At 41.6% G+C, this 26,308-nt stretch overlaps 2 protein-coding genes, 2 non-coding genes and 1 pseudogene across 5 annotated transcripts; 2 read left to right on the top strand and 3 right to left on the bottom strand.

Annotated features, from left to right (window-relative positions):
• Nucleotides 1-2,590: 2,590 nt before the first annotated feature.
• LOC115195199 (corticoliberin-1-like) lies at nt 2,591-4,149 on the top strand. Its single transcript, XM_029754988.1, has 2 exons — nt 2,591-2,670; nt 3,202-4,149. The coding sequence occupies exon 2, from the start codon at nt 3,221-3,223 to the stop codon at nt 3,722-3,724; it is 504 nt and encodes a 167-aa protein (XP_029610848.1). The 5' UTR covers nt 2,591-2,670; nt 3,202-3,220; the 3' UTR covers nt 3,725-4,149.
• A 3,771-nt stretch (nt 4,150-7,920) lies between these two features.
• trim55b (tripartite motif containing 55b) lies at nt 7,921-16,993 on the bottom strand. 2 transcript variants are annotated; one of them, XM_029755404.1, is made up of 8 exons: nt 16,680-16,993; nt 16,107-16,276; nt 12,441-12,624; nt 12,139-12,234; nt 11,290-11,523; nt 11,160-11,182; nt 10,919-11,043; nt 7,921-9,045 (listed from the first exon to the last, which is right to left on the bottom strand). In XM_029755404.1, the coding sequence occupies exons 1-8, from the start codon at nt 16,797-16,799 to the stop codon at nt 8,945-8,947; spliced, it is 1,053 nt and encodes a 350-aa protein (XP_029611264.1). In that variant the 5' UTR covers nt 16,800-16,993; the 3' UTR covers nt 7,921-8,944. The 2 variants fall into 2 exon arrangements, with proteins under 2 accessions (XP_029611264.1, XP_029611265.1); XM_029755405.1 differs by having other exon boundaries at nt 12,441-12,621.
• An 804-nt stretch (nt 16,994-17,797) lies between these two features.
• On the bottom strand, nt 17,798-17,870 carry trnaa-agc (transfer RNA alanine (anticodon AGC)). Its single transcript has one exon. It is a non-coding gene; the product is annotated as a tRNA-Ala (tRNA).
• A 587-nt stretch (nt 17,871-18,457) lies between these two features.
• Nucleotides 18,458-18,543, top strand: trnay-gua (transfer RNA tyrosine (anticodon GUA)). The gene is given in 2 exon segments: nt 18,458-18,494; nt 18,508-18,543. It is a non-coding gene; the product is annotated as a tRNA-Tyr (tRNA).
• A 1,525-nt stretch (nt 18,544-20,068) lies between these two features.
• On the bottom strand, nt 20,069-25,636 carry LOC115195197 (dnaJ homolog subfamily C member 5-like; annotated as a pseudogene).
• Nucleotides 25,637-26,308: the final 672 nt, after the last annotated feature.

Raw genomic sequence — 26,308 nt, 5'->3', positions numbered from 1 at the left:
CTTTGACATTCAAATATGTGTAACTGTGTTGTGGAAATAAAACTATATTCCAGGGTTAGGTTTTCAGAAGACTGAGGCAGGTTTTCCTCTAACTTTTTACCTGGGCTTTGCTCTTTTTGTCACGCCCTGATCTGTTTCACCTATCTTTGTGCTTGTCTCCACCCCCCTCCAGGTGTCGTCCATCTTCCCCATTATCCCCTGTGTATTTATACCTGCGTTCTCTGTTTGTCTGTTGCCAGTTCGTTTTGTTTGTTGAACCTACCAGCGTTTCCCCCCTTGCTCCTATCTTGTCTACGTTCCTGTTGTCTAGTTTTTGCCGGCTTTGACCCTTCTGCCTGTCCTGACCCTGAACCTGCCTGCCGTCCTGTACCTTTGCCCCACTACTCTGGATTACCGACCTCTGCCTGACCTGACACTGAGCCTGCCTGCCTGCTGTCCTGTACCTTACACCCTCTCTGGATTATTGACCCCTGCCTGCCTTGACCTGTCGTTTGCCTGGCCCTGTTTGAGGAATACACTTTTGTTTCTTCACCACTGTGATACCTTTCAAGTTTCTTTTGATCCTGACAAAATCCCCAGTCCCTGCCGACGACAAGCATACCCATAACATGATGCTGCCACCACAATACAAGAATATACAAAGGGATCAAAATTATTCATAGCTGTAACGGCTGCCAAAAATGCTGCCACCAAGAATAAACTCTGAGGTGTGAAGACATGAGCAATCAATACATTGTTTTTAATTTTGTCTGTTAATTTGGGAAATGTTCTATAACTTTCTTTCACTTTGAAAATGTGATCTGTAGGGAAAAAATGAAATCCTTTATAGATTTAATTTTAGGACAGCAAAATGTGAAGACTGTACAAGGGGTGTGTAGATTTTCACTAGACTTCACTAGCTTACATTGTGTACATCTACATCAGTTTATTAGGTACACCCATCTAGTACCAGGTCGGACCCCCCTTTGTCTCCAAAACAGCCTGAATTCTTCGGGGCATGGATTCTACAAGGTGTGGCATTCAAATATTGCTCAATTGGTATCAAGGGAACTAACGTGTGCCAGGAAAACATTCCCCACACCATTACACCACCACCTCCAGCCTGTACTGTTGACACCAGGCAGGATGGGGCCATAGACTTATGCTAAATCCTGATTCTGCCATCAGCATGACGCAACTGGAACCAGGATTCGTCGGACCAGGCTATGTTTTTCCATTCCTCAATTGTCCAGTGTTGGTGATTGCGTGCCCACTGGAGCCAATAGGAGTGGAACCCGGTGTGGTCGTCTGCTTCAATAGCCACCGCCACCAGTCCACTCTGAGCTATTGAACCATTATTTGCCTGTTTGTAACAAACACAATGCTTGGTTATTATCACTTAATCTTATTAAGTTTGTCTCTTAATAAGACTTTACACTCTCTTTGGATAATTCTTTCCAATCATTTTAATTTAACAGCAGGTATTTTGCATGTAAGTTTAAGTATTGTGCAAGCCTGTTAGCTTGCACAATTCATTCCATTCTCCTTCGACCTCTATCATCAACAAGCTGTTTTTGCCCACAGGACTGCCGCTGACTGTTTTTTTTTTTGTTTGTCACACCATTCTCGGTAAACCCTAGACACTGTCGTGTGAAAAGTCCAGGAGGCCGGCCGTTACTGAGATACTGGAACCAGTGCGCCTGCCACCGACGATTATACCACACTCAAAGCCGCTTAGGTCACTCGTTTACCCATTCTAATGTTCAATCAAACAGTAACTGAATGCCTTGGTGCCTGTCTGCCTGCTTTATATCGCAAGCCACAGCCACGTGACTCACTGTCATTTTGTGAATGGGGTGGTGTATTAAATAAACTGGCCATTCAGTGTATGTTGGTGTGTAATCATGCTTAAGAAAAGTTGAGGAACTCTAATCCACAGACAGTGCTTGAAAAGGGCCATATATATATATTTTTTTAAGTTGAGCTAGTAAGCTCCTATAGCATTCCGAACATTCTGTTCAAGACATTTTAAGGGATTGCCATGAAATATTGGACAATGCATTTCAGACCAATCTGTTGTTCTTGAAGTTGATTAGTACAATTATATTAATTTAGAATGTACTCTGAGGTAATCTGTTATAAATATTAATAATGTCTCAGCAAAATATATTTATAATTTCTAATTCAGGGCACAAAGTCTGGCATTTGATTGTCTGAGTGAGAATCATTTTGAGAAGTGAACCACCAAAATTACAATTCTGTCCATTTTCTGAACACGACTTGTGCATGACATAATACAGGTCTCCTTTTTGTAGAACAGACCAGCCACTGAGATAAAGAACAACTATGGACAAATAATTATGTCTGCATCCAAGCCTGTGTGCGTGTTGGAAAATATGTTATATTCTAAACACACACACACACACGCACACAACCAACATTTATGACTCATCTCATTCAAACTACCCCAGACTTTCACAGATGCGTTCATTCAAGTTACACCAATGTAACTCCGCGCAGACGCAATCTCTGAGCTCAGAGCGTGACACTTGTCGCGGGTCTTGGCTATATAAATACAAACTGCCGTCCTTTATTTGAAGAACTCCTTATACACATTTCTTGATCCATCACTCGTGGAAGAGAGTTCTCAACAAATACCTAAAATCCAGGGACACAACGACTCAACTGAAGGTATGAGACCATATATACTGGCAACAAGTCCATGCATAGATCATACTTCATTTTAAAATGTTATTTTCATTTGTGTGTTGGCAGGTACCATTACATGTTATTCCTCAACATAGAAAGCTGTTCATAGATTTCCACATTAACTTGATGGATACTCAAAGATGCACGCATAACTCATATATTCCCTCTCTGCTATCTCGTTTTGATTTTGTGGACGTTTCACCAACCCCTGGATTTATGGACCACTAAATGGATTACTTTGCATGTACATATTCTATTTAATTTATTTCTGGCTGTAAATTCCTAGTCTGATAATGGTAGAGATGACAGGAATTTAAAATGATAGACAGTGTATTCTCATCACAATTGAAAACTTTAACTTAAGTCATGCATTCACATGTAGTTTATATTATCCTGCAACTTCATCGCATGCAACGAATGCCTCTCAATTTTACGAACAAATTACGCATCAACGTATTGTACAAAAATGATAATGATTGAGACGTGGAGTTAATTGTCTCCTTTCTTCCTCAGATCTCGTTGAACCCCTGACATGAAGCTCAATTTACTCGTCACCACCGTGGTTCTGCTCATTGCTTTCTTACCGCGCTATGAGTGTAGGGCTATCGAGAGCCCTGGCGCTGTCCAGCGCGCCATCGTTCCACATCACGACGCGCAGCAACAGTCTCTTCCCCTCCTGACGCGACACGGAGAGGAATACTACATCCGACTGGGCAACGGGAACCGCAACTCTGCTGCGTCCGCACCGAAAGGCATGTACCCAGAGGGCTCCCCAGCGGTCTACAACAGAGCCTTGCAGCTCCAGCTGACGCAGCGTCTTCTACAAGGCAAAGTTGGGAACATCAGCCGGTTCATCAGCGGCTTCGCGAACCAGCTCGACGACTCGATGGAGAGGGGGAGGAGGTCCGATGATCCGCCGATATCTCTAGATCTTACGTTCCACATGCTCCGACAGATGATGGAGATGTCCAGAGCTGAACAGTTACAGCAACAAGCCCATAGCAACAGAAAAATGATGGAGATCTTCGGGAAATGAAAACTACATCCATCCATCCGCCAAAGATTTGTTTTTACATTTAGCACAAAACACACAATATTCTGTACCATAGTGCTGCTTCTCCATCTTTGTTTATAATTATTTATTTTATAGCTTTAACCTCCGACGGTGGAGACTAAATGGGCTTGTAGGCTACTTGTAATTATGATTGTAGCCTATATCATGCAAGATAAAGTATGTCCTATGAATTTGTATTAGGCTATTGTTGTTAAAGTTCTACGTCAAAACTGTAGAATACACACGATTCTGTCTCTCTTTAAGATAAGAACATATTTTTTGGGTAGATCTTATAGGCGTAGGAAATGAAGTTTTATTGTATGTTATGTTATTTAAGTTTGTTAATAAACTTATGAGCAACCAGTACATTTTTGTTGTGCAAGAGAATATCTTATACTTATATTTTTCAATAAAATCTGAAAAGTTGTTTGCACTTCTCTGTGGATATTTGTAGATTCTACAGTTTATCGCCGATATAGTTAGCCATTTGAATCTAAATTTGGTTTTGTATAAATACTGCACACAAACATTTCACTGATCTGAAGTGTCTGGCAAAAAAACTAAGCATGATTATCTGTATAGCCTACAGTAGTCCGTGCAATAGCATAAAGTTTGAGGATGGAGCAAGAGCGTTTCTTTCAATCCTGCAGATGTCTAATTGCATGTGCTTTGAAAAGCAGCGCCTGTCCTTTTCAAACCAACGGCAATAGTCGCTATACCATGTGACATGCAGTGAGAAAAAAGTCCAAAAAGAAAGAGAGATTAGGTCTACTCTTAATCATAAAGATAAACAGAATTTGTTTTTCCTGTCCTTGAACTGATTTAGGATCAGCTCGCTGCCACAAGTCTGAAACACTCACACAAAAGGATACAGAATTCAAAACAAAAAGCCATACAGTGAAATGACTATTGTTATTGCATTTATATTAGCCTACTGATGATTTGTGCCACCAAATTGATCCAGACAAGGTAAAGAAAAAATTACATTAGAATCAAAGTCAGAGAATCACTGGAAATGTGAGCAAAATAACAAGCTGAGAGGAGTTAGTGAGATGACCATTGCCTCAAAGGAGCCTCCTTACAATTCAAGCCTCCTCTACCTAGCTGTTTCAAAGCACTCCTCTATGAAGGAGCGCCACTCATTACACAGTCCAAGCCACTGCTTCGTTAGTGACAAGACAACAAAAACTCAGAAACTTGTTCTATGGCACCAAATGAGCTCTTTCTTGTGTGAGATGAGAGTGGCACGTGTCTGTGTGCCCTGATCCTTGATCCGTAGTGTCAACATAAACAAAACAACTGTGTCTGTGAGTCATTCGACTTATTGTCTGCCCTACATAGCAACAGGGGGCTCATTACAGTGCAGAGCCTAAGTTGTAAATGTTGCAGTGAACCATGCTGTAAACAGTGAACCCTGCTGTGAACAGTGAACCGTTATGGGAACAGTGAACCATGCTGTGAACAGTGAACCATTATGGGAACAGTGAATCATTATGTAAACAGTGAACCAAGCTGTGAACAGTGAACCATTATGGGAACAGTGAACCATGCTGTAAACAGTGAACCATGCTGTGAACAGTGAACCGTTATGGGAACAGTGAACCATGCTATAAACAGTGAACCATGCTGTGAACAGTGAACCGTTATGGGAACAGTGAACCATGCTGTGAACAGTGAACCATGCTGTGAACAGTGAACCCTGCTGTGAACAGTGAACCATTATGTAAACAGTGAATCATTATGTAAACAGTGAACCATTATGTAAACAGTGAATCATTATGTAAACAGTGAATCATTATGTAAACAGTGAACCATGCTGTGAACAGTGAACCATTATGTGAACAGTGAATCATTATGTAAACAGTGAACCATGCTGTGAACAGTGAACCATGCTGTGAACAGTGAACCATGCTGTGAACAGTGAACCCTGCTGTGAACAGTGAACCCTGCTGTGAACAGTGAACCATTATGTAAACAGTGAACCATTATGTAAACAGTGAACCATGCTGTGAACAGTGAACCATGCTGTGAACAGTGAACCATGCCGTGAACAGTGAACCATGCTGTGAACAGTGAACCATTCTGAAAACAGTGAACCATGCTGTGAACAGTGAACCCTGCTGTGAACAGTGAACCATTATGTAAACAGTGAACCATGCTGTGAACAGTGAACCATACTGTGAACAGTGAACCATTCTGAAAACAGTGAACCATTCTGTGAACAGTAAACCATTCTGTAAACGTGATTGACAAGATAAGTAAATGATGGATCTGGATCCGGGTGTGTGGATTGTTAAAGCACCACCACAAGATTCACATCACACACACGCCCTCCACTGGGCTGGAAGAAGCTATTTGGATTACGCAATAAGCTCCCTGACATCGTTAGCTGAACTGAGGCAGTGAGATGTGTGAACTAATGCCTGTTTACTGCTAAGAAGGGGAGGCATAAGGGAAATACCTCATAGAGAAATGGTGCTGGAGGCCAACGGAAATGACTTTGGCCCACATGCCCCGAATGGTCTATACTCTGCTGGAAGACAAAGTCTCTACAGTGAGGCAGTAAAGACAATGGTGCATTACGATTTTCTGCACAAAGGAAGAAGGACACCTGAACAAACAAGTTGTTTTATTCTCACACTTTGTGCATGCAATATAATGTACACTGTGACAAAATGCAGGCAAAATATCTTCTTGAAAAGTTATATTTTTTAGGAGAAAAGTCTGCTTGCCATCTCTTACAGTAATTGAAAAACCTAGCCATATATATTAAACCTAGAGTGCCTTCAGAAAGTATTCACACCCGTTGACTTTTTCCACATTGTGTTGTTACAGCATGAATTTATAATAGATTACATTTCGATTTTGTGTCACTGGCCTACACACAATACACCATCATGTCAAAGTGGAATAATGTTTTTAGACGTTTTTAAAATGTATCAAAAGTGAAAAGGTGAAATGTCTTGAGTCAATAAGTATTCAACCCCTTTGTTATGGTAAGCCTAAATAAGTTCAGGAGTAAACATTTGCTTAACAAGTCACATAATAAGTTGCATGGACTCACTCTGTGTGCAATAACAGTGTTTAACATGATTTTTGAATGACTACCTCATCTCTGTACCCCCACATACAATTATATCTAAGGTCGCTCAGTCGAGAAGTGAATTTCAAACACAGATTCCACAGATTCCACAAACCACAAAGACCGGGTTTTTCCAAAGCTTCGCAAAGAAGGGCACCTATTGGTAAATGGGTAAAAAAAAAAAACAGACATTGAATATCCCTTTGAGCATGGTGAAGTTATTACATTTTGGATGGTGTATCAATACACCCAGTCACTACAAAGATACAGGCGTCCTTCCTAACTCAGTTCTCGGAGAGGAAGGAAACCGCTCAGGGATTTCACCATGAGGCCAATGGTGACGTTTAAACAGTTACAGAGTTGAATGGCTGTGATAGGAGAAAACTGAGGATGGATTAACAACATTGTGTTACTCCACAATACTAACCTAAATGACAGAGTACAAAGAAGGAAGCCTGTACAGAATACAAATATTCCAAAACATGCATCCTATTTGCAATAAGGCACTAAAGTAAAACTGCAAAAAATTTTGCAAAGAAATTTACTTTATGTCCTGCATACAAAGCATTATGTTGGGGGCAAATTGAACACAACACACCACCAAGTACCACTCTTCATATTTTCAAGCAAGGTGGTGGCTGCATCATGTTATGTGTATGCTTGTCATCAACAAGAACTAGGGAGTTTTAGGAGGTATAAAAATAAACAGGATGGAACTAAGCACAGAGAAAATCCTAGAGGGAAACCTGATCCAGTCTGCTTTCCAACAGACACTGGGAGGAAAATTCTCTTATCAGGACAATATCCTAAAACACAAGGCCAATTATACACTGGAGTTGCTTACCAAGACGACATTGAATGTTCCTGAGTGGCCTAGTTACAGTTTTGACTTTAATCGGCTTGAAAATCTATAGCAAGACTTTAAAATGGCTGTCTAGCGATGATCAACAACCAACTTCACAGAGATTGAAGGGTTTAAAAAAAAAGCTAATATTGTATAATCCAGGTGTGGAAAGCTCTTAGAGAGGTACCCAGAAAGACTCAGCTGTAATTGCTGCCAAGGTGATTCTAACATGACTCATACATTTTTCATAAATATTTTACAAATGTTCTAATTTTATTTTTCACTTTGACATTACAGAGTGTTTTATGTAGATCATTGACAAAAATTAAATCAATTTTATTCCCACCTTGTAACAACAAAATGTGGAAAAAGTAAAAGGGGTGTGAATACTTTATGAAGGTACTGTATATATTATTATCCTATGTGAATTCAAAATGTAACCAAATATATATATATTTTTATACTTTTTCATTTAAAAAAAAGAACAATAAAAGGCAAAAAAATCTCTTGGAAGTTCTTGTTTGAGATATTCTCTAATGATGTAGTTCAGACGGTGGCATCTTGCCAACTTCATTAAAGAAACACAACACTGCTGCTTAGACAAAACGCTACAACGGCAGTCTGAAGGAACACTAAAATTAGCCACAAAAAAACTACCTTGTTAGCATATTTCTTTAACAAATAAAATAAATAGGTAAACTCAGACGTCAATTTAATCAGGCTAAAAAGTCTTCCTATAGTGAACTTCCTGACTCCTGAAATGCACTCCTATTGGGAAAAAAACATGTCCACATCCAGCTGCATCCAGCCACAGCTTTGACAGAAGGCTCTGTCTATCACCTGTGCAGGTGTGCTTCAGGTAGATGTTGTCCATAGGCACTGATCATGGATCAGCTTAGCCTCCCCCAATCCTAACCTTAACCATGAGGGAAAACTCAAAACTGACATTAGACCAATGTCTAGGGGCAACTTCATCCTACTCTTGCAGGAAGTATCTATGAGTCTGGACCAAAGATGGTGGATAAATTAAGATGTCCCTCTCAGGCCGTTTACCACTGGAAAAAAATAGGATCAGTTCCGGTCTGCTTAACGAGGTGGCTCTCACATAGGCTTCAATGCATTAGCAGCTGGGTCTGGTCTGCTTAGTTCATTGACTCTATATGAACCAGAAAAAATGAGAGAGTGGGATGTCTCGCTTCCTCTCCATCTCTGTCTGGGCCATGTCTGATGGTTAGGTTGAGGCAGCAGGCTTGGCTGTGCTCTGTGGTTGGCTGAGTTAAGGGGCGGGGGATGGGAGTGGGGCAGCTGTTGAGGCTCCACCTCCTACTCCAGCCTCTGCCTTTCCCCCATCTACCTCCTCATACTCATCTTCATCATCTACAGACAGAGGGATACGGAAGTGAGAGATAAATGTCTGATAAACAACAAAGCAAGAACTACATATACTGCCCATGGAAAGCTTAATATACAGTTGAAGTCGGAAGTTTACATACACTTAGGTTGGAGTCATTAAAACTCGTTTTTCAACCACTCCACAAATTTCTTGTTAACTCTAGTTTTGGCAAGTCGGTTAGGACATCGGCAAGTCGGTTAGGACAAGTCGGTTAGGGCATTGTTTACAGACAGATTATTTCACTTATAATTCACTGTATCACAATTCCAGTGGTTCAGAAGTTTACATACACTAAGTTGACTGTGCCTTTAAACAGCTTGGAAAATTCCAGAAAATGATGTCATGGCTTTAGAAGCTTCTGATAGGCTAATTGACATCATTTGAGTCAATTGGAGGTGTACCTGTGGATGCATTTCAAGGCCTACCTTCAAACTCAGTGCCTCTTTGCTTGACATCATGGGAAAATCAAAAGAAATCAGCCAAGACTTCAGAAAACCAATTGTAGACCTCCACAAGTCTGGTTCATCCTTGGGGCCCATTTCCAAACACCTGAAGGTACCACGTTCATCTGTACAAACAACTGTACTCAAGTATAAACACCATGGGACCACACAGCCATCATACTGCTCAGGAAGGAGACGTGTTCTGTCTCCTAGAGATGAATGTACTTTGGTGCGAAAAGTGTAAATCAATCCCAGAACAGCAAAGGACCTTGTGAAGATGCTGGAGGAAACAGGTACAAAAGTATCTATATCCACAGTAAAACAAGTCCTATATCGACATAACCTGAAAGGCCGCTCAGCAAGGAAGAAGCCACTGCTCCAAAACCACCATAAAAAAAGACAGACTACGGTTGACAACTGCACATGGGGACAAAGATCGTACTTTTTGGAGAAATGTCCTCTGGTCTGATGAAACAAAAATAGAACTGTTTGGCCATAATGACCATCATTATGTTTGGAGGAAAAAAGGGGATGCTTGCAAGCCGAAGAACACCATCCCAACTGTGAAGCACGGGGGTGGCAGCATCATGTTGTGGGGGTGCTTTGTTGCAGGAGGGACTGGTGCACTTCACAAAATAGATGGCATCATGAGGAAGTAAAATTATGTGGATATATTGAAGCAACATCTCAAGACATCAGTCAGGAAGTTAAAGCTTGGTCGCAAATGGGTCTTCCAAATGGACAATGACCCCAAGCATACTTCCAAAGTTGTGGCAAAATGGCTTAAGGACAACAAAGTTAAGGTATTGGAGTGGCCATCACAAAGCCCTGACTTCAATCCTATAGAAAATTTGTGGGCAGAACTGAAAAAGCGTGTGTGCAAGCCAGGAGGCCTACAAACCTGACTCAGTTACACCAGCTCTGTCAGGAGGAATGGGCCAAAATTCACCCAACATATTGTGGGAAGCTTGTGAAAGGCTACCCAAAACGTTTGACCCAAGTTAAACAATTTAAAGGCAACGCTACCAAATACTAATTGAGTGTATGTAAACTTCTGACCCACTGGGAATGTGATGAAAGAAATTAAAGCTGAAATAAATCATTCTCTGTACTTTTATTCTGACATTTCACATTCTTAAAATAAAGTGGTGATCCTAACTGACCTAAGACAGGGAATTCTTACTAGGATTAAATGTCAGGAATTGTGAAAAACTGAGTTTTAATGTATTTGGCTAAGGTCTATTTAAACCTCTGACTTCAACTGTAGCTTTCACCTAGCCTGTTTTCAGATCAATAAAGATGACAGCCCGGAAACAAGGAAAGGAAGCCACACAAGACAATTGAGATGCACCCCACCCTGCAGGGGCAGACAGAAAGAGACACAGTAAGATGTTTCACTACCAACTCTTCCTACCTGAGATGAAGTCAATGCTACGCAGGGCCCTGCCCTCTCTCCAGAAGTTAACGGTGTAGTGATCCATCGCCTCATATCCTTGCTCCACCTTCTCCAGGTGGGAGGTACTCGACGCCTCCCCAGTCCTGACACACACACACAGGGAGAGAGTCAGGCTTTACCTTGTTGTGTATAGTTTTTAGAGATATGTACATAATGTGGTACATGATACACACTTTGTTCCATCAGCATGTGTACTCACCTTTTAAGGAGGTCTTTTACAGTCTGTAAGACAAAGAAATGGAAAGGGTTACTATAAATTCCTGATTTATGTGAAAAGTTGAATCAGGATTCAAGCCTGAATGTTAAGGGAGAGTGTTTGTGTCAGTCACCTGTAAGAAGACGGCCATCTCTGGTTCTTCCAAGGTCTGTATGCCTGTCTCTACGGTCTTACTGCTCTGCTCCAGGTGCTCTTTGTACTTCTTGGTTAGACCCCGGATGTAGTTAAGCTTCTCTTCCTGCTCGGCCGCCACCTTAGAACTTAAGTCCCTCTTCCTCTCCTCCAAGATGGCGTACAGATGGTCAAACTTCTCACACAGCTGGGACTTCTGCCTCATGCCATTTTCCTGTGCGCAGGCAACCACACACACATGGACGGACAGACCGACGGACACAAACACACAAGCGTTTTCTCCCACTGCCTTGCCTAATGATCATGACCCAGCTCTGAACCTGACCCAGCTCTGAACCTGACCCAGCTCTGAACACGACCCAGCTCTGCATGGCAATCCTGGGTAACACCACCACGGGTGACACAGAGGGGACTGGAGCCGCTCCAGCTTCCTCCCCAGTACAGTTGTTACTAGCTCATCAACCCCAGTGTGTGTGTGTGTGTGTGTGTGTGTGTGTGTGTGTGTGTGTGTGTCCACTCTCTCCCCATCAACTCTCCTCCTGGTTTCTCAGTGTGAGAGAGAAACGGCAGAATACTTCATGTGTTTCTTGGTATGTGTGAGGGAGGACAAAGTGTCCGACCTTATTAGTTTATTTTTGTGGGTGATAGAAACAAACAGACTTAAAACACCTTCTCATTTTTGTATATAATATATATATATATATATATATATATATATATATATATATATATATATAATACAGTAACATCCTGGTTTTAGTTGGCTGTGTTAGTGAGAGGCAGCCAGACAGAGACAGAAATACAGGTGCTGCCACACTGGCCCAGTCACCTCTACGGTCCGGCAGGTCTCCTTTAACTGACTGATGATGCCCTGGATCCTGTCGTTGTTCCCCACCATCATCGCTATCCCGTCAGTCAACTCCGTCTTGGGGCACACACGCACGCACACGCACACACACACGCACACGCACACACACGCACACACAGAGAGCCAAAACGGATCAGTCACTGAGAGAGTTGCAATGCACTGACATGCGCAGTTGGCAACTGTCCCATTTGACCTACTGTACATCTCTTGAAGATGTTTTCCTACATCAGTCAAGACCATACAGCAGATAGTTAGGTCCTCACCTTCTGTGTCTGGTACATGCTTTTGAGCGGCGCCACCTCACAGTCCTGGTGGGCTCCAAACACCTTGCACATGGAGCAGGTGGGCACGCTGTGGGTCACACAGTAGATGTTGATCTTCTCCTCCTCGTGCTCTTGGCACATGGCCTGCTCCTCTGTCCTCTCTGGGGCCGCTGGCTTGGCGCTGCTGGAAGGGGAAGGGAGACATGATGAGACTCCCAATACTAGGGGTGCATCTAACTGTTATAGTTTAGTGGCTTCCTCTCCTGATCAGTTTCCTTCCACTGGCTGTTATGAATCAGGCTGCCTGCCCATGATAACTGAACTTCATTCAGTCATGATATCCTACCAAGGTCATGATAGGCTACATCACATCCTAAGCCTCAAGCATCTGTACAAACAGTATCTAAATGGAGTGCCGTGTGTGTCATACCTTAGTTATTAGTCACCCTTCCTCCCAACGCGCACGCTCGCTCGCACACACACACACACACACACACACACACACACACACACACACACACACACACACACACACACACACACACACACACACACGTCGGCTGGGGGTATATCATTGTGTGACTCGGACCAGAAACCTCCTGCCAACCAAATCAACCCTCTGACTCAGTGTGGGACCATGGGTTAATATGGGCACCAGCGACTGAGTGCTCTGCCTTTAAGCATGCAAAACTACACAATAAGCAAGTGTACCTCTCCTTCTCTCTTTTTTCCTCTATCAAGCTAGCGAATGTCCTCAAACACACAGAACACCCCTCACCTCCATTCCACTCCATCCCTCTCTATGTCGAGCGAAAGAGTTTTGTCTCATGAATAAAGTTTGAAGCGTGATGTCGAGTGAAAGGACAGTAGAGAGCTAGATTACATTGCCTCAGGGTTCCTATTCTTCAAAGCAACACATTCATCTGATGGATTCTTATAGCACTAAACCCTCCAACAGACACCAAAGATAAGATGACACACTCACTACAAAAACGCTGACACTTAGCTCCTTTTAGCTAGCGGGAGTTAAATATAAACAGTAATCCTTCATGTAAATGTGATGTTTGTGATCTACGTACTTCCTTGACTGTATTTAGCTCCAGCTGTTGTCATCGCTGTGGCTTCTGGAGGGAGAACATCTGATTGAAGGACGTCATCTACTACTGTATTTCATTATTTGTTTATCAACACTATTTTATGATCTACTACTAGTCACCTTCATCAGCCACCATTTGTCTTTATAAGGCACCCTGGAATACTTGTATACAATGCCAGAAAAGTAGTCAAGATTATAGAAAACGTTCATTATGAGTGGCAGCAGGAGTTTTTCCACAGGACATGACATTACATTTACATTTTACATTTAAGTCATTTAGCAGACGCTCTTATCCAGAGCGACTTACAAATTGGTGCATTCACCTTATGATATCCAGTGGAACAACCACTTTACAATAGTGACTCTAAATATTTTAAGGGGGGGGGGGTTAGAAGGATTACTTTATCCTATCCCAGGTATTCCTTAAAGAGGTGGGGTTTCAGGTGTCTCCGGAAGGTGGTGATTGACTCCGCTGTCCTGGCGTCGTGAGGGAGCTTGTTCCACCATTGGGGTGCCAGAGCAGTGAACAGTTTGGACTGGGCTGAGCGGGAACCGTGCTTCCTCAGAGGTAGGGGGGCCAGCAGGCCAGAGGTGGATGAACGCAGTGCCCTTGTTTGGGTGTAGGGCCTGATCAGAGCCTGAAGGTATGGAGTTGCCGTTCCCCTCACAACTCCGTAGGCAAGCACCATGGTCTTGTAGCGGATGCGAGCTTCAACTGGAAGCCAGTGGAGAGAGTGGAGGAGCGGGGTGACGTGAGAGAACTTGGGAAGGTTGAACACCAGACGGGCTGCGGCGTTCTGGATGAGTTGTAGGGGTTTAATGGCACAGGCAGGGAGCCCAGCCAACAGCGAGTTGCAGTAATCCAGACGGGAGATGACAAGTGCCTGGATTAGGACCTGCGTCGCTTCCTGTGTGAGGCAGGGTCGTACTCTGCGAATGTTGTAGAGCATGAACCTACAGGATCGGGTCACCGCCTTGATGTTAGTGGAGAACGACAGGGTGTTGTCCAGGATCACGCCAAGGTTCTTAGCACTCTGGGAGGAGGACACAAGGGAGTTGTCAACCGTGATGGCGAGATCATGGAACGGGCAGTCCTTCCCCGGGAGGAAGAGCAGCTCCGTCTTGCCGAGGTTCAGCTTGAGGTGGTGATCCGTCATCCACACTGATATGTCTGCCAGACATGCAGAGATGCGATTCGCCGCCTGGTTATCAGAAGGGGGAAAGGAGAAGATGAATTGTGTGTCGTCTGCATAGCAATGATAGGAGAGACCATGTGAGGATATGACAGAGCCAAGTGACTTGGTGTATAGCGAGAATAGGAGAGGGCCTAGAACAGAGCCCTGGGGGACACCAGTGGCGAGAGCGCGTGGTGCGGAGACAGATTCTCGCCACGCCACCTGGTAGGAGCAACCTGTCAGGTAGGACGCAATCCAAGCGTGGGCCGCGCCGGAGATGCCCAACTCGGAGAGGGTGGAGAGGAGGATCTGATGGTTCACAGTATCAAAGGCAGCAGATAGGTCTAGAAGGATGAGAGCAGAGGAGAGAGAGTTAGCTTTAGCAGTGCGGAGAGCCTCCGTGACACAGAGAAGAGCAGTCTCAGTTGAATGTCCAGTCTTGAAACCTGACTGATTAGGATCAAGAAGGTCATTCTGAGAGAGATAGCAGGAGAGCTGGCCAAGGACGGCACGTTCAAGAGTTTTGGAGAGAAAAGAAAGAAGGGATACTGGTCTGTAGTTGTTGACATGGGAGGGATCGAGTGTAGGTTTTTTCAGAAGGGGTGCAACTCTCGCTCTCTTGAAGACGTAAGGGACGTGACATGACGTGACCAGTAAAGATTGAGGCCCAGCTTTGTCTTGGTCAGGTGTCAGGTCATGTGATGAAGAATCAGGAAAAATAACACGTTTCAACACTGGAGTTTCAACACTGGAGTTTCAACACTGGAGTTTCAACACTGGAGTTTCAACACGTTTTTAATGTAGGCTGTATGTAGTTTTTCAGAGAAGAAAATCTCACATTGCTATCAGTATATATGTCACTGTTCAATGCCCTAACTGGCCGACTTTTACAATTCACTGTTCGTCTTCTTGTAAGCAATTCACTGATATATTGCAAGTATTAGAGCCTGGGAATGTAACAAGATGAGTGAATAAGATAAGGAAATTACACATAAAAAAGCATTTTCCCCTGAACTCACAAAATTTAGTAACTGGATGTTTGTATTTAGTCTGTGATACAGCAGGATCGTGATGTAGTGGTAGTGGTGGTAGTGATGGTGGTGGTAGTGATGGTGGTGGTAGTGGTGGTAGTGATGGTGGTGGTAGTGGTGGTGATGGTAGTGATGGTGGTGGTAGTGATGGTGGTGTGTTTCTGAGACAGACTCTATTTATTTTATAATTAATACTTACAATTATTCCTGTAACAAGTACTGTACTGTAACAAGCTAGTGAGAACATGGAGAAAATGGAGAAAATGGTTTCCCCCCAGTTTGCTCATCTGTTCATGCACCTTGGCTGGAAAGTCAAGTACAGGCACTGGAAGTATTCTTTTTCATTTGGACCCCTATAGTGTACCTGGTGGACTCCTGTTTGAACATGTCGATGATGTTCTCCACCAGCAGGTTCCTCTGGAGCCCATAGACCCCATGGCGGTCCAGGACCACCTCGTGCCTGCAGGACGGGCACCGGAATCGGCCACCGGAGGTCACTGACCCCCCTCTGGTTGGGAGGTATGGGTTGGAGGCCTACACAGGAGAGAACAGACAGGGGCATATTAAAATGTATACCAAATGTAATACCTGTTATTGTCTATGCCTAATATTTCATGTGTAATACTATAGTCACATTTGAGGCTACACAAAATGACATGGGTGCACATAGCTGAGATTGAACACTGCAATGGCTCATGGGAAACAACAACAACAAGATAAAATAAAGCACCAAATGAGAACAGTGCAGAGGTTTTGGTGTACATAGCCTATGGGCCTGGACAAGAAACAAACAAAAGCAATATCCCTGATATACAGTAAAACTAGTTGTTATAAATAGACCAACAAATAATATAGTTTATAGATTAAACACGGTTTAATCTATATGTCTACCAGAAAATACATAGCTATTACTTACGTTATTGCAGGACTACTTTACCTGAAAGATATCATTGGCACACTTTCTACACAGGTTGTGTTGACACGGTAAAATGACCACCGGTTTGGTAAATATTTCCAGGCAGATGGGACAAATCAACTGCTTCTCCAAATTGTCCATGATGTTTCTCTTCTGATACCCACTCTTCTCACACCCACTCACTCCGTTAAGACGTTAAAAGTGTCAAATTAATAATAAGAAATGGTTAATTCGGCATTATAACGTCCCAAGCCGCTTATTTCGGAGTAAAATTGAAAGGTAGGCCCACGGTAATTGCTCCGGTTCAAGCTGTTCCTCACACAGAGTATAGTGTGGCACCCAAACTGGCTGCTCCAACGGGTGTCAGGGCTGTTTTTAGAAAGTGTCAGGTCGAAGGTTGCCATGTTTACTTGCCCATATATGAAAACGAGTCTAGATAGGGCTTGGGCAGTTGATGATTCCTCGCAGTAGTCTTCAAACTGACCCCATTTAATGTAACGCTGTGTGTCATCAAACTGTTAGCCTATATGTAAATATCATTGTATAACAAAAGTGTTTGAGGATGTGTTGTTCAGGGGAACAACATGAAAATGTGACATAATAGGCTATTTATATTGGCTATGGTAGGATTTACATTTTGGACTCAACTGATGTGCTGATGAGCATCGCAGTTCGTTGGTAATCCTAGGGGAGTTCAGTAAAACTACTAGAATTTCAGTGGGCGCCCTGAAACAGTGTAAAAATTGACGAACTATTTCAGCTGAATCCCTTTGTGGATATTACATTTGCAAATTAGAATCCACCTGTGTCTCTGATGAACAGTGGCATACACACTATGTTTGAGTATAAAAGCAGTATAATGAGGCAACTTGATGTATTATGGTATTTTAAAATAATATCTACCCTTATAAAACGTATCAGAATATATTATCAGCATCATGAACAGTATCTCGTAGTGTTAAAAAGTACAGTATCTCGCAGATCACTGAAGGAACGTTCATCCAGTTCATGTTTCAAAATATTGTAATGTTAATTTTTCATATGAATACATAGCAACACATGACTGGCTACAAAGTAATTTCAATGTTTATTTATGGAACATAGACAATAACACTGATTAGGACGGTCAGGAAAATATTTGGAGAATGCGGGCATCGATCCCGCTACTTCTCGCATGCTAAGCGAGCGCTCTACCATTTGAGCTAATTCCCCTCCTATACACACCAGCAGCAGTAACTAATATCAATGCATCACGCTATTTAGAATGACGTGTTGGATGTGGGTGGCTGGTTAGATACAATGTTGCCACCTCCCTCTCGAAGTGCAACTTTTTAGGCTGTTCGTCGTCAGAGTAACAATGTTGTGGGGCTAGTTTCTATGACACTTTAATTTAGGAAACAGTTCATTACCACCATGTCAACCTTATTAGAACATTTCGCTAACGTCGTTACAGCTAGTTTAGTTTTAGTCTAGGAATATACAGAGTACGGTCCTAGATTTTAGTAATGGTTGCACACGGCTTCGGTACGTTTGACACGGCTCATGCTTGCTAGCTCGTAACGTTAAATCGTAACGTTAAATGTGTTGAGAATGCGAGATGTCGCTAGCTACCGGTAGCTATCTCGTTTGTTTTTATAATTCGCAATCTAAATATGTGACTGCTAAAATGTAGTCTACTCAGATATATTATTCGACGCTGAGTAATTAATTGCAGAAAGTAAACTAAGACGTTAACCAGCCAAATACACACACACACTGCTACTTATAGATAGCCCGCTAGTCAACAGTTTTATGTATCCCCTTCGATAGCTCAGTTGGTAGAGCGGAGGACTGTAGAGGTTACATAGCGATCCTTAGGTCGCTGGTTCAAATCCGGCTCGAAGGAGGAATTTTTTTTTGCTCACCTGATTTGTGAAACCAGACCTAACAACGTATTTAAGTATGATTTGTACGCCTACATGTTTGACAGATGCGTAATATCATTACAAAAAAAAAGATTTTGAAGTAACTTTTCAAAAAGAGAAGTCTATTGCCACATGACACAATTCTAAATCTCTCAATCCTTTCACAGCCATACTTACGCCTACTATACTCTATAACAAACAACACAAAACAATAACAAACACAAAACATATTGCACACAAACGAACACTGATTCATAATTTACAAAGTGTAGTCAAGGGGTGGAATGAAGGCCGTCTGGGATCTACTACATGAGGGAATGAATCCCCCTTAGACTTGGGTTCAAATACTATTTAGGAAGTAAGCATTTAGATATTTTTGTTGTTTTTGAAAATACACGTTTTTGAATATGGAATTGATTTGGAAATATACACTTGGAACGTCTGCATCCCATGCATTCAACCCAGGTATTTGAAAATAGTATTTTAAATAACTATTTGAGAATACTTTCAAATAGTAGGCTATTTATAGGGAATTATTTGAAAATACTTTAAAATACTTCCAATAGAAGTAGTTAATTCAGGCCACATTATTTGAAGATGCTAAAACACACAGAAAATAAGTATTTACAGTGCATTCGGAAAGTATTCAGACCTCTTGACTTTTTCAAACATTTTGTTACATTACAGCCTTATTTTAAAATGGATTAAATAGTTTTTTCCCCATAATCAATCTACACATAATACCTCATAATGACAAAGCAAAAACTGTTTTCAAAAATAAAGTTATCCAAAATAAAAAGCTGAAATATCACATTTACATGTACAAACTTTGTTGAAGCACCTTTGGCAGTGATTACAGACACAAGTCTTCTTGGGTATGACACTACAAGCTCGGCACACTTGACTTGGGGAGTATCTCCCATTCTTCTCTGCAGATCCTTTCAAGCTCTGTCAGGTTGGAAGAGGAGGGTCGCTGCACAGATATTTTCAGGTCTCTCCAGAGATGTTCAATTGGGTTCAAGTCTGGCCTCTGGCAGGGCCACACGAGGACATTCAGAGAATTGTTCCGAAGCCACTCCTGCGTTGTCTTGGCTGTGTGCTTAGGGTCATTGTCCTGTTGGAAGGTGAACCTTCACCCCAGTCTGAGGTGAAGGGGAACCTTCGCCCAACCACCATGCTTCACTGTCAGGATGGTGCCAGGTTTTCTCCAAACGTGATGCTTGGCATTCAGGCCAAAGAGTTCAATCTTGGTTTCATCAGACCAGAGAATCTTGTTGAGTCCTTTAGGTGCCTTTTGGAAAACTCCAAGAGGACATTTCTAAAAACCTGTTTTCACTTTGTCATTATGGGGTATTGTGTGTAGATGGAGCAGGAAAAATATTTATTTAATCCATTTCAGAATAAGGCTGTAACAAAATGTGGAAAAAGTAAAAGGGTCAGAATATTTTATGAATGCACTGTAAATAAGAACCCAGGGCTGGACTCCCTATGACATCACCAGTCCTCTAATGTCTGCTCTCAGGTGTGTTAGGTATAGGCCCGTCATCCGTCACCAATCAACCTGGTATTCTCGCTGGTATTGGTTGGTTGTGGTATTATGGGGATGTCGTCAGCATCTGGAGAGGGTAAGATCAGTTTATCAGTCCATTAGTTTTATGTTGTAATGTTACACAGAACTGAGAAAATTTGGCATATCCTCCAAAACGGCCCTAGAAATAGGCCTACTACAGATGTAGGATATTATTTTGAGCCAGTTTGATACAGCAGGAATAATCCTGCAGCAACAGGAAATGTGAATTATTATGTGGATTATAATGCATGGATTTTTTTTTTGTAGGGGCAAATCAAGTCTATTATTTAAAGTGGAAATTACAAACTTTAGAAGCCTTTTAAACCTTGAATACTCTACAAGTTTGCAAAAAAAGTGATCAAATGAAGATCCTACATCTGTACACTAACTAGAGGAAGTGACGTCTAGCCACCTGCCTCCTGCTGCCGGTTGTCCTTTTGGCACCACAGACGAGGCACACTTTGTCACAGCCTGGCTGGCTTGAAGGGCCGCTTTAATCACTTCAATTACACTGGGCTATGCCTACAGTAGTAGGTACAATTCCTATTGGTACATGCTCACAATAAATATGTTATCATAAGCAATGTGTTCTGAAGCCAAATATATGAGTAGGCCTTCTTATCATCCCCCCATGATGGCTGAGAGACTTTGCAGTGAGTGCTGGAAACAAAGGCCATTGTTTCCCTTTAATCGTGAGATGGGGCTCAAAATAACTGGTATGGAAACACATTTGGAGATGTGACTCAGAGGCAGTAATTATCAGTTATGTTGGAGAACTGCAGCAGACATGAATAATAAAATCACACCCAACCTCCCACAGCTAACTGGCACCAGAGCAATGTATCATATCCAAGTATCTGGCCCAAATATATCAAGTGTCTTTATTTTCATTAACAGGCTGACTTGGTGCGTTGGAGAAAACATCGTATTCAAAGTCTATGCCATTCCGCTGTCTTCGTGACTTTGCTTTCACATCAAAGTCACTTCGTAGCATCAAATACTTTCCCTTTAATAGATGAGGAAGTATTGATACGGTAGGAGACTGATGTAGTAAGAGCTTATTAAAATGGTTGCTGCTGTTGTTTCAACAGAAGGATAATAAAACTGCGAACTCTAGGCTAATTCTGAAGCAGTAAGAGATAGTGTGTGAGGCTTACTCAGGGTAGAAGTTGCCCTTAGGCACAGCATCAACTTACCCTCCCAGAGTCCTAACCTTATTAGGAAGATGAAAGGCAAAACTGACCTCAGTTCAGTGTCAAGGGGCAATTTCATCCTTTTCAGTGGGGCTCACCTGGCTCTCTGTTACAAAACCCTGCTGAACATTGTAGTGTGTGCTGCTCACCTGTCTCCATGTCTGTGCGGATCTGCTCCTCCAGGTTGCCAGGGAAAATGTTGGTGTCGGGGTCCTCCTCCCCAGGGGTTTTGGTTTTTACACATCCTACAGCAGCAGTTTAAGCAGCAGCACAGGCAGCAGCAGAAGTAGCAGCCTGTTAGCACGCTACAGACCACAAACAGGATGGACATAGACCACTCACTATTAACACATGAACATAGACTAGATGTCCTTTTTCACACACACACACACACACACACACACACACACACACACACACACACACACACACACACACACACACACACACACACAATTTCTACCTGACAAAACCCACCTTTGCCTACCAACTGGAGAGCATGAAATAAACGTTGACGTTCTCTCAAAACTGCTGAGCCACGTACAGCCCGAGGGAGACATAGCTCGTAGATGTTCCTCTTGGAAGCATCTGGCAGGACGGAGTGGGCATTGTTGAGCTCCTTGAATTTATCTGTGGCGTTCAGGTTCTCTGGGTTCTTGTCTGGATGATATTTCAAAGCAAGCTTTGAAAAAAACAATTATTACGAAATTGAAAAGATTATTCACTCCAGAAGGCTAAGCTAGCCAAAATGCCATCTTCTTCATTGTTACTATCTTGCTACTTTATGGTCTTATCTAACGCTTTCAGTAAGAGGCTGCACTATTATCTCTCATTTCCAAGTTGAGATCTTTTCCCATGTTTCAGTGTGTATCCTGGCATCTCTAGACGCATTCATGTCTACACTCTCAATACCTGCAGATCACTCTCAATACCTGTAGATCACTCTCAATACCTGTAGATCACTCTCAATACCTGCAGATCACTCTCAATACCTGCAGATCACTCTCAATACCTGCAGATCACTCTCAATACCTGCAGATCACTCTCAATACCTGCAGATCACTCTCAATACCTGCAGATCACTCTCAATACCTGCAGATCACTCTCAATACCTGTAGATCACTCTCAATACCTGTAGATCACTCTCAATACCTGCAGATCACTCTCAATACCTGTAGATCACTCTCAATACCTGTAGATCACTCTCAATACCTGCAGATCACTCTCAATACCTGCAGATCACTCTCAATACCTGCAGATCACTCTCAATACCTGCAGATCAGATCCAGTCAGCAGTCAGCACCTTAGCAACTAGTGACAAAAATGGGGTGAGAACCCTCAACCCTCACACGTGCCAGGCATTAGTACATTAGTACAATACTGATGTAAGCACAGTTATTGTTGGAATAGCACGTATAGCACAATTAAAAGTCTTCCAAGTCAGGGTAGAAAATGTGTAGATATTGTTGACAGACACCATGAAATAAATATAACTACAGTCAGCTTTGCATAAAACAATACATATAACTACAGTCAGCTTTACATAAAACAATAAATATAACTACAGTCAGCTTTACATAAAACAATAAATATAACTACAGTCAGCTTTACATAAAACAATACATGTAATTACAGTCAGCTTTACATAAAACTATAAATATAACTACAGTCAGCTTTACATAAAAAAATAAATATAACTACAGTCAGCTTTACATAAAACAATAAATATAACTTCAGTCAGCTTTACATAAAACAATACATATAACTACAGTCAGCTTTACATAAAACAATACATATAACTACAGTCAGCTTTACATAAAACAATACATGTAATTACAGTCAGCTTTACATAAAACAATACATATAACTACAGTCAGCTTTACATAAAACTATAAATATAACTAGTCAGCTTTACATAAAACTATAAATATAACTACAGTCAGCTTTACATAAAACAATAAATATAACTACAGTCAGCTTTACATAAAACTATAAATATAACTACAGTCAGCTTTACATAAAACAATAAATATAACTACAGTCAGCTTTACATAAAACTATAAATATAACTACAGTCAGCTTTACATAAAACAATAAATATAACTACAGTCAGCTTTACATAAAACAAAACATATAACTACAGTCAGCTTTACATAAAACTATAAATATAACTAGTCAGCTTTACATAAAACTATAAATATAACTACAGTCAGCTTTACATAAAACAATAAATATAACTACAGTCAGCTTTACATAAAACAATACATATAACTACAGTCAGCTTTACATAAAACTATAAATATAACTACAGTCAGCTTTACATAAAACAATAAATATAACTAGTCAGCTTTACATAAAACAATAAATATAACTAGTCAGCTTTACATAAAACAATAAATATAACTAGTCAGCTTTACATAAAACAATACATATAACTACAGTCAGCTTTACATAAAACAATACATATAACTACAGTCAGCTTTACATAAAACAATACATATAACTACAGTCAGCTTTACATAAAACAATAAATATAACTACAGTCAGCTTTACATAAAACAATACATGTAATTACAGTCAGCTTTACATAAAACTATAAATATAACTACAGTCAGCTTTACATAAAACTATACATGTAACTACAGTCAGCTTTACATAAAACAATAAATATAACTACAGTCAGCTTTACATAAAACTATAAATATAACTACAGTCAGCTTTACATAAAAAAGATGTTCTCGCTCTCTCTTTTTTGCTGTATATTGTAATTTGTCATTAACATTTGATGATGCTCCGAAGCACGTCTGCTTGTTCATTTTTCATGATGCCAACAGGCTCGGAAAATGCCACTATGATTACATATTCATTAACAACAAACAAGGGCTGCTCAAAAGCCAACCATTTGGATGGTTCCTGAAAGCGAATTCCAATTAGACTAATTAAGAACGACTAATTGTGACGGCACCTGTATGCGTCTGAAGTGAATTCATATTATAAGTCATTAGATTCTGACTTACTACTGTACGTGTCGGAGTGCTTCGAATGGAAATGTATTGGTGAAATGAGAGAGAAGGCAAGGTATAAAAGAGGTCTTGACAGGCATATTTTGATTGAAATGTAGGATACAGTATGTAGGTTAAAATAGTTATCCTAAACAAAATCTACATTAAAATGCGGAATTACATTGCAAAATATAATTGATAACGGCTCGGGTTATAGCTGAGTGAATTGATCTTGAGTAAGCATCAAAGGCCCCTGTCATACTAATGTCATGACACAATAACTAGATTAAGGTTGAGTACAGAGACCAGTAGGTTTTTATCTGCAGCTCTTCATGTTGTAGGAAGTCTGTTCTTCTGTTTAATTGTAAGGTTCAGGTACTACTTGTTGTGTGGGTACATAGAAAGTGGGGCTGCAGCCATAATGCTAGGGTCTATTCCCAAGGTGTTCTGACAAGCTTCCGAGTACACCCACCCTTGCATATGGGGGGCACGCACGCACGCACACACACACACACACACACACACACACACACACACACACACACACACACACACACACACACAGGAGTCTTTTATAAGCCCTGACCTGAGTACAAGGGGTGCCATCTGTTCTGTAGTATTAATATTTTAGTTTTATGGAAGTAATATTGTATTCATGCAGCTGTCTGACAATAACTGTCTGTGATTATAAAAGGTCTTGTAGCAGTCAGTCAGAGTGTCTGTCTGACTCACAAAGTCTTGTATTTTGTCTCTTAAAAAACGGCCCATGAAAATCATTCCCCTGACCTCCATAGACGTTGGTTGTTACGTGACATTTGTTTGTGCTTTCCAGCACACGTTGCATGGTCACAGATCAATGTATAACCTGCTTCTGTGGAGAAAATGATCTTCGTATACTAACAAAAACAGTGTTTAGAGTATATAGAGTTAAATGGATGGAACTTTTTATATGGGTTAACATGCTCAAAGGGTTGCTGTCAGTGATGTAATATGCAGTTCAGTTCAGTTACGGTTATCTGTTGTTTGTCTGGTTACTCCACTAACTAGCCCAATGACTCCCAAATTGTGTGTCCTATAGAAACAACCTGATGGGTCGGCCCAAATATTTAAGTGGGTCACCCACTGGTTTAACCAAGCACACAGCTCAAGAAGTGAGGTGAAAGTGTGTGTGTGTGTGTGTGTGTGTGTGTGTGTGTGTGTGCCTGTAGGACTTATTGATGTCGTCCAGTGTACAGATCTTTTGGAGGCCCAGGACTAAATATGGGGCCTCTCCTGAGGTGGACAGGGAAAGCTGCCTTTGTTCCGACATATTCTCTCACCATTACCTGCACAACACAGCAACCACAATGATTTTCATATGATTCCTGATATTGACTGTGTGGTTGTTCAGCTGGTCCACTGATCTATCAGTAATGGTATACTGTTCACACAGGATCTCTATTCATTATTGATAGAACTGCTATAAATAGTAACAAAGAGTTTTCCACAGGGATTGTACCGTTCAATTGTTTTATCACTATGTTATCTCCAACACTCTATTCGATCTAAGAGTCGCTAAAGACATTGTCAAAATTCATCAGAGAACACCAACATGAGAGAACTTGTCACCTTACTGTTTTAACATGGACTACGAACGCAAACACCAAACAACAGAACTCAAAAGACTTAACTAAGAGAACTTTTAGCCAATCACATCCTCTGCATTTGTCCACAGTTATTCCTCTTTCTGTGTGACTGGCCCGACCCGGCCGTCAGTGGCCCGACCGTCAGTGGCCCGACCCGGCCGCCAGTGGCCCGGCCGTCAGTGGCCCTAACATGATTAGCTGGATGTTGGGTTGGGGTTTAAAGGGGAGTTGGAAGTAGGTCTACTATACTGCAGGATACTGAGGTGTCTGGGTGGAATAGTAGTAGTGTCAACGGATTGATGACTTTCTGAGAGAGGGTGAAAGATAAGGTCAAATATTGAACGTAACGCTGTGCT

Source organism: Salmo trutta, chromosome 6 (genome assembly GCF_901001165.1).
Source record: "Salmo trutta chromosome 6, fSalTru1.1, whole genome shotgun sequence".
NCBI lineage: Eukaryota > Metazoa > Chordata > Actinopteri > Salmoniformes > Salmonidae > Salmo > Salmo trutta.
This window is presented reverse-complemented; position numbering and strand designations above follow the sequence as displayed.